Here is a 9,099-nt window from a genome sequence, read left to right as displayed (position 1 = left end):
ATGAAGTGTTTGACTGATTGACAGTGTTAATGATTAAGTTTGGAAGGAAGGGATTTCCTTGGGCCTCACAATAAATATAAGTAAAATGTCCTGTTCATTAAGAGAAAACATGTTTTTTAATTCCTGTGACTTCATGAAGAATACCCAACTTGTTTTTCTGTAGATCAGTGGGAAAAAAACTCACAGTACTCAACAAACTTTGAAACAGTTATATGTCTGTATTTTCTTCTGTATATTCACGACAAGTCAATATGTGATGACTTCTTACTAGCCCTGCTTGGTATCAATAGGGAATAGATAGAGCAAAGCAGTTTTTTCCAAAGCATCAGATGCTAAATGTTTGTGGGATCAATGTGAGTACTTGATTTTTTTGTTTTACAAATAGTTTTTTTCAGTATCAAAGTGATGGTTTTTGGTATACCTGGACTAGGAAATTTTGATTCTCCCTCAGGCAACTGGTTCTGTGATTCTGTGTATGTACTAGTTCCCACAGGTACTTAAGTACTAACAGAATATCTAAGAAAACAGATTTTTTCTTTTTTCCCCTTGCAGGATCTCTGGTGCTAGAGCTGAAATACATGATATTATCTCAGTCTAACCTCAAACCCTGCCAAATAAGGGGCAACCTACTACTGAGAAACACCTTTTCCTGCAGGCTTTGTCTTGTGGTTTTCCTTCTTTTAAAATTTTAGACCAGTCCAGAACATTTCATGTGTGGTTGAAAACTTTCCCTTTATTTTTTTTGGCATCCAGACCAACAGTGTGCTGCACTGCCAGAAGTTTCCTGGCCACTAAAATGGTTGGGAGTGCTTTACTTGTCTACAAGGGGAAAAGTTAACTGCCCATGCTTTGTGCCTCCAGGCTCCAATATACCATGCCATTTTCTATACAAGCCAGTAAATATTTTGGTGAAGGTGTATCTCCAGTTATTTTCACCCTTTGGCACCTGTTTTGATGTTAAGTATTTTAATATACTTTAGGGATCTCTGAGGTATTATTTTGTTCCTAGTATTCTCCCTTAAAATTCCCAGCTAGCTTCTCCCCAGGCCTCCTGCCCAGTATCTTTCAAAAACATTATTGTCTTATTTCTCTTGGAGTACAGAAAAATGATTTCTGAACCCTTTGATCCACAGTTCTGTTGTCCTGTTTCTGAAAAATGCTGATTTCCAGGCTCAACAGAAGCTGCTTCACTAGGCTGCTGGATCTTGTACAATGGAATTCATTCCACTGGAGCTGAGGGGAACAGATATTACAGCAGCTATTTACTTTACCTCTTTAGAAAGTGGAGTCTTTAGCCTAGCCATTGGATATGAAAGCAACATATTTTTATTCCAATTCAAGGTGTGAGTCATCACAGATTATTTCATGCTGGAAGATCCTTTAGTCCATGATTGTTTACAAAGCAGACTTAACACTGGATTGAGACAAAGACTTTTGTCAAATCAGTTTTGCAAATATCTATCATTGTTTGTTCTTTCCACATTACCTTAGACTTTCACATCAAAAATACCTTTGTATTTCAGATCCAGGACCAGGATCCTTTCACAGACCTGTGCATCTCACCAAGGATCTTTACAATGATACTAGAATACTTGCATATTCAATTCATAAAGATATTTTCCTGTTTAAAAGCAAAAGCCTGGTTAATTGAAATGTTTTTCATGAGGCAAACCTGGGCAATTATCTCTTTATAGGTTCTGAACTCCTGGTATTTCTCTTGGTAACTATCAACAAATAAAGTTCTAGGATTAGTGCTTTTCTAAACACTAAATATGAATTTGAAGGCTCCTCTTTTCTATCACTGCCATATTTTTACTTCATTTTCCCTGCTTGCCCAATAATCAGGGAACATCAGTTGTCCTTGAGAACTTGAGTATGTATCATATTGCCACTCTTTCTATCAAAAAGAACTTTTCTGATCCCCAAAACTACATGTTACCATCTGACTTTGTAAACTACCTTCCTCTTTTGGGCCTTTTCTAGCATTGTGACTGAATTGGAGGCTTGCAAACTCAATGCATGTCCTAGCAAAATTAAGAACTATTATTTTTTAAAAATGTATTAGTTTCAGGCAATATCTGCAAAATAACTGTTCCTTTTCCATAAGCCCATCTTTCTGTTTAGTTTCTAGCGGTCTCTAATAAGTTGCATTTATCTTCAGAAAAGGAGCTAATTTGGCTACATGCGCAGCCTGGAGCCTCAGGTGTGTGAACTTAATATTTGTGGCAATATCCCAGAATCTGAGAGCTGATATATCAATCTCATTTCAGCTTTCTGTGTATTTTGATAGCTGTCGTCAATATCATGCTCATGTTTTGTACTAAAAAACTCAATGGAAAAGAGTTCCTCCAAATGTTTGGGTTTAGGTGTTTTTTTTTTTTTTATTTTTAATTTTTGAAATTTACTTCAGGTAATTTTTTCTAGCAAGTGCGCAGTGTTTTATATTCCTGTCACTCACCCAGCATCTCTCCATTTTGCTGGCTAGCTCCAGTGAGAACGGAGCAAGAAATACTCTTAAAAACTACACAAGACCATAAGATCTCTTTTAGTCTGATAACAGAATATATCTGGCCGTCTGTTGTCTGTGCAAGTGACATTCTCCTAGGTCACAGGTCACTGGCTTGTCCTGATGACCTCTGGTTTCTCAGTTCCTTTCTGAGAGTTCCTTTAGGTGGTGTTTTAGTCTGTCTTTACTAGCTTGAGTATCTTCATGTTGCTCTGCCCTGCAGGGAGGATTTTGAAGGGTTTGATTACTCCACCATTTGTTTGGTCATCCAGTTCCTCCTCTGTGGGATTTTTAACTTCTAGAAGCCAGGTAGTCACCAATTAAATTAGTTTGTCTTCTCTGCTTATATGTGATAGAAAAGCAAATATCAGTCTCTTCTGCCAGAAGGGGAGAATTCAGGCTACAGTTACGGATATTGTCAGTTTTTCGTGGAAATAAGAGGTTCTAACCTAAGATCTGGTCTTCAAATTTCTTTTATTTCAGTGTATTAGCTCATCTGTCTAATATCCCCCCTGAATGCCATAATCCTTCTGTATTTCTCACCTAGCAAATGGATTTTGCATAACAGATAACATTTGTCTGTCTTACTGACAAGATGAGATCCTATGGAAGTATTCCATAATTTTTTCATGTAGACTATCAAGAAGTCTAAAACACTATTTTGGGTTTTTTTAATGATTAACTGGATAAGATTTTCAGTAGGAAAAAGCATTTTCTCCCTAAACAAAACAGTCTTCTTAAAGCATAAGTAACTGTGAATTCTCTTCCAAACTCCTGTACAAAATTTTCCTGCAGTTGATAACTGCAGAGTTGCCTCTGGTAGCTCTGGCAAAGCTTTTAATAAAGAATATTCTGCAGCTCTAAGAATAAGTATGTGAATACAAAAAGTGGGCTTTTTGCCCTGGAAGTCCCTTTCAGTTTTTTCTTTTATACAATACTTCTTGAAATCTTCCCTGTTATACATACAGTTATATGCTCAAAGAATATTGGATATTTACCTGTACTTGCTCTTCTCTAGTGTGTTTTGTCTGTATGTATTTGAGCTTGATCTCTGTTCTTCCTCAAGCTGCATCTATTCTTTGGTGTCATTGCTTCAACAAAGACTGTGCTCTGTCCTTGTGGCCTTGCTATATGCAGAAATAAGACAGCCACCCTCTGAGAGCTTTCTGCCTAGATCCCTCTGATTAACGTGTTTTTCAAGCAGTTGGGATGTGTTTTTTGTGAGTGAAGTCTTTATTTACAGCTGTTTCCCTATTGAAGTAGTTGCATGTGTTGAGTTTTCATTTTTGGGTTGTACACTCTCAATATTTAATTCATTTTTACCTTTGCAGCCATCCATTTATTTCCATCTGGGGATGAAACACACATTTGGGATCAATGGTTTTTTTAAAAAAAGGTCACTGTTTGCCTAGCCAAGACTCTAAATACTGTGACTACATGGAAAAATAATTTTCTTAATCTCTTTGGTTTGTTGTGAATATGCAAAATTTGTCCTAGTCTGTGGGAGCCATGAGTAGTAAGCCACTGTCCTTATTGACATTTCATAATGATTCCCAGCCCTACCCTGCATTCCAGAGAGCTCCTCTGACAACTGTGTCTGCTTCTGATGAAGAAAAAGCTTTCTCTTCTATTTTCAGAGGATATGCAAACTGATCTACACCGCAGAGTAGGGGAGGCTTTCCTTGTGCAGTGTGTACCACTGATGGAGGTAGTCAAACCACCTGCCCCAAATTTTGAAAGTACAGTATTTAGTTGATGGTTAGCAGTTATAATTTTTCTAGCAAAAGAGCTCAGTCCATGTGCAATATCAATACATTCATGTGCTGGTCTGTAGACCTTGTATCGCTTAATCCTCATAAAATACTTGTGAGATGTGTAATGAGACTTAACCTAATTTTAGCTGAAGAGAATAAAGGACTCTGAAGAGAAGTTGCTGAATTTCAGATTAGGAATAAATTTTAGTTTCCAGTCCTTTAGATCTAGAATGGTTTAAAAAACCCACTCTTTTAATATTTATTAAATACTTTAATTTATTGACACTGCATTTATTAAAAACTTCCAAAATACTCACTCTGACTTTCTGTTTTCTTTTTGTAGCCTTATATTTTTACAGACCCACCTACCATAAGAGTTGCTCATGGAACAATTTTCTCAGAAGTTGTTTGTTTTTTTCACCATGTGACACATACCATGCGGCTGTATAAAGTCCAGGGTAAGAGTTGTGAAATTCTGTCTCTCTTGGCAGTTATTTTATCACATGATCACAGTGATACTGGATCCTTCCTGCCTTTTTAGTGTTTAAATTCACCTCTGCACGGGTGCAGACTGAGGTTGTTTTGACTCCAATACGTTTTGCTCTGTGCACTGTGATTTCTCTCTGCGTATCATGCTAGACATTAAGCTGTTATACTTACACTCCACAGATTTGTTAGAAACACCTCTCCAGACTTTACTGGCTCATCTGAATGCTGTAACTAGCTACACATTTTGAAAATCAGAAAAAAAAATTGAAATACCTTGGAGAGAATGTAAGAACATAGTTTCTTTCATAGTTTCACATTTACTGATGGAAGTACAATATATATCAGTGACCTTAATAGAGATGTCTGGTTTACTTCACAACTTTAGGCTTTAGTTATTTATTACCTCTCTTTGTATGTCCTTTTTCTGCTTGGGAGAGCTCATGACAGAACTTTCTCTGTCTGTTGATAGGCACCAACAGCAAACATCAACTTTTTGGTTCTTAGGACATAACATCATACCAGTTTTCCTTTGCTTCCTTCAGATTTCTTTTTAAGTTGCTTGTTTCTCTACTGTTCAGCTTCTGATTTCCAAGGAAATTCTAAGTAAACAGTAATTTTGGAAACTCTCTGCCCTTCCAAACTTGATGGAATTGGCCACTGAAAAATGTAAAAGAGGGAGGAAATCATAGTGCAATTGTATAAAATTATTTTCATATGGAAACTTGAGTTAACATGCTTAAGTGTATCTTCCTATAATTGAGAAACATACATTCATTATTTATATTTACTGGAATTATTCTGAAATAAAGAGGCATTGATTAATGTTTTCAGCTGAAGGAACTTACATGTTTTGTATTACCAACTTTACTGTAGAAGTCAAAATTGTCTTAATGTTTTTTAAAATCCTATTTATCATATTTAATTATTTCTCCTAAACAACTTCTAAAAAAATAGTTATCAGTACTTTGAAAGTCTTGCTTGCTCTTCTCCTTCTTTCTTTTAGGTTTCAAAAATAGTAATGACATTATCTGTTTGATTTTTTTTTTGTTTGTTTTTTGTTTTGTTTTAGTTCTAGTGTATTTTGATCTAGAAATAAAATTGATTCAGATGCTTCATTTTTGTGATATGTGTACATTGCAGTGTGAAGCTGCTGGAATTTATACATATGCCAAATGCTCATCAGAATTCAGTTCCCAACTGATACAGTAATTCTGGATGAAACATTAATTCACAGTCCTTAGGAACACAAGCCAAGAGTTTGCATTCCTTGCTGAACATCCTAAGAAAACACAACTTATATTCAAGACTATATATATATATATATATAGCCTATATATTTATTTTATGTGATAAATAGTTAAAATCATCTTATGATGAAAAAAGATACTTTGAGGTCAAGAAATACCAGATTGCCAAGAATTTGGAAAAAAATTACATTCCTCTGTGAGTTTTAGTAAATTAAATTCTCAGCAAGGGAAAAAGCCTGAAAAACCTTTTTTTTTTTGTTTGTTTTGTTAGGGAGAGGTTGTTATTTTAAAGGAAATTATTCTGTAGTACTCCTTTTTCTTTAATTTGCTACTAAATACCTGCTAGAAGTATTTCAGTTCACAGAAAATGAGTTGTCAGTGAAAATCACTTACTTGCCAGTTCCTAACAGTTAAATTTATCTTTCCTTGTGAGCGTACTGTCTACTTTTTTGTTTTGGTTTTTCTGACAATTCATCACAATGTTTCAACACTTACAACATTGCAAATGTAATGTGTACATGGGTAAGTCCTGTACCATGTTTCTACTTTGACAAGAAAAGATTATGCAAAATATATTTTATATATTGTGTGTTTGCTCTTTGGTGTGTTTTTATCTAAATTTCTTTAAGTGTTCTTTTTCAAAGTTTAAAATTTGATAACTTTGTGTCATTGTTTTGCTGAGCTCTATTTCCTTGTCTTTGTAATTTATAGTTATTAGTTATATTTATTAGTTATTTATATAGCATTACTTCAATTAAAATAAGATATTTTGAAGTCTTACTAGGCATGTACAGTAACAAAGTATGTGGGAAAAAAATCACTATGTGATTTTTTCAAAATGCATTTTCAAAATGCATTTTGATTTCAAATCAGGATCTCATCTCCTGTTGTAACCTACCTCCTTGCCAAGGGTAGGAAGACTGATTGTGTGGCTGATCCAGCTGTTGGATAGTACTCCCAACTCCTACATCTTCAGCAATATTGGGGAAAATAGCTTTTACCACTTTTGGCTTTAAAATTCTGTTGATTTTGGGCAGAAAATACTCTGGTTGACAACTCTGTTCAGTAATTGACAACTAAGTGATTTTTAAGTTCTGCTGCCATTGGCATCTGTTTTTCATATTAGCATGATTTGGTTAATCTTTTTATCAGAAGCCTGTCATACTTTATTCTCTTCACAGTTGTATTTTTATATACTCTCAAATTATGCAGTACAAAAATGATGACAGTCTAAACTAAATTACTGTATTCTTCTTCAATGTACTCATGCTTTTAAATATTTGGGAAAGATACATAAAATATTTGGAAAATCAATTACTCGGAGTATCGAAAGTGGAGCATAAAAATCCACATTTTCCAGACTGTTTGGGAAAATAGAAGTATTTAGCTGAACCAAGTGTTTTTTATTTAGCACTGAAGTTTAATAGCCATTGGTAAATGCTAACATTTTAACAGTTGCTGTACTGCTGCAGGTGGCATTTAGATTTTCAAATAGATGTGGAAACAAATACATATCTGTGTTCTGCTTGGTGCAATTCTTTTTGCAATCATTAGTCCCATTAGACTACAGAAAGGGTAAAGTGGTGGTGCTGAATGATGGTATAATTCCACTCCAGACTGTGACTTGAACTGTTTGAAAAGGTCAGGTTATTACTAAAGGTATTTAATTTTCAGTACAAGGCACTGTAGGAAAAAAAAATCTCACTGAAGAACTCGTCTGACTTTTCAGACACCTAATCCGTCTTTTAATAAATATGAAACTTTTCCCTGTCAACAAAATTTTGTGTCATGCTTGTGGTTGTATCAGTTCAAATTTCTTAATACACTGTCCTTAAGGAAGATTCTCATTTGATTAAAGGAGCTGCTCAAAGTGTCCTGCTCAGTTGCACAGTTCATTCTTGTCTGGGAATGGGGACAGCTGCTTAAGAGTGAAGGGGAGAAGTGACTGACCAGGTCTTGCTCTACCATATTTATTTAAAGACAGCTCTTAACAGCTGTGTGCTGTTCCCTACTGGTTTGCTGGAACCCACAGTTGTTCTTGCCATTTATTGCTCCTATTCCCCTTCAGTGCTCTCTTTCAGACTGTCTGTTCTATTTGTACCAAATAAGAAATATTGCTCTATCATCTGTTGCATAACTGAACTGTCTTCCAGTATCTGGTTAGGTAAAAGAGAAAACAAAATCCAGATCACTGTGTCCTGGGAGCACAGTCATCCTTATACATGTGCAATCAGTATCAGAGATTTTAAATGCATCTTTTTCATGTAGGTTTGGAAGGTCAGTCTCTTGAAGTTTCCAATATTGTGGACATAAGAGGAGAATATAATCGTGAACTTGCAATGAGAATTTCATCCGACATAAACAGTCAAAATAGATTCTATACTGATCTTAATGGATATCAGGTAATTACCATCTTTTAATTGTAAAAGCTTAGGGTGTCAGGTTTTGACTGTCTAAATGTAAAGAGCTTATATTAAACAAACTCTCGTGTTAAACTGCATTAATAATTTAAAAGGAGAAATGCTTTTTAAATGTACCTGTTATAAAATTTGACGTATACCAGACTAAGAAGTAACTGTGTGCTAAGGAGTGCACTCCTTAACTGTGTTTAAGGAGTTTGTTGACTATTCCTTTAAATTCTTTTTAAGAGAAGAATTATATACAAGAAGTTATGACAAGTCGCCATGTAGTTAGTTGCTTGTATATATGCATGACTTCTTTTCCTCTGCTTTGTTTGTTTAGTTAAAACCCATTGGATAACACAGTGTATAAGGACCGCACCTAGTCAACAGCTGCTTACTGCTGTGTTGGAAATAAATGATGTTTTTGATGTATAATGCTTTTCTATTGGTAATACAGCTGAGGAAAGGGCTATTGTCTTAACTTGAACTGTGCAGCACACACAAAAGAGAGAAAATTGGTTTTCCTTACCTTCCTTTCTTGCTAAAAATAGTTTTGCAAATGCAGAGAGACTATGACTCCTGCATAACAGACTACTGGTTTTCCAGTTACTGTACTACTGCATTTTGCTGGAGACAGTGAATATTTAAACATGAAAATAATTTTAATACTACTACTCATTTGTCATGTACCATTCAAGAAT

At 35.1% G+C, this 9,099-nt stretch overlaps 1 protein-coding gene across 1 annotated transcript in view; it reads left to right on the top strand.

Annotated features, from left to right (window-relative positions):
• MAN2A1 (mannosidase alpha class 2A member 1) overlaps nucleotides 1-9,099 on the top strand; it is a 93,568-nt gene that overhangs the window by 60,051 nt on the left and 24,418 nt on the right. Inside the window, exons 15-16 of the mRNA XM_005428027.3 lie at nucleotides 4,604-4,718; nucleotides 8,265-8,398. Of these exons, the coding sequence (XP_005428084.2) occupies nucleotides 4,604-4,718; nucleotides 8,265-8,398 (249 nt within the window). The remainder of the gene's footprint in view (nucleotides 1-4,603; nucleotides 4,719-8,264; nucleotides 8,399-9,099) is intronic.

Source organism: Geospiza fortis, unplaced genomic scaffold, assembly GCF_000277835.1.
Source record: "Geospiza fortis unplaced genomic scaffold, GeoFor_1.0 scaffold447, whole genome shotgun sequence".
Taxonomy (NCBI): Eukaryota; Metazoa; Chordata; class Aves; order Passeriformes; family Thraupidae; genus Geospiza; species Geospiza fortis.
Note: the sequence above shows the minus strand (reverse complement) of the source record. Positions and strands in the feature narration are given on the sequence as shown.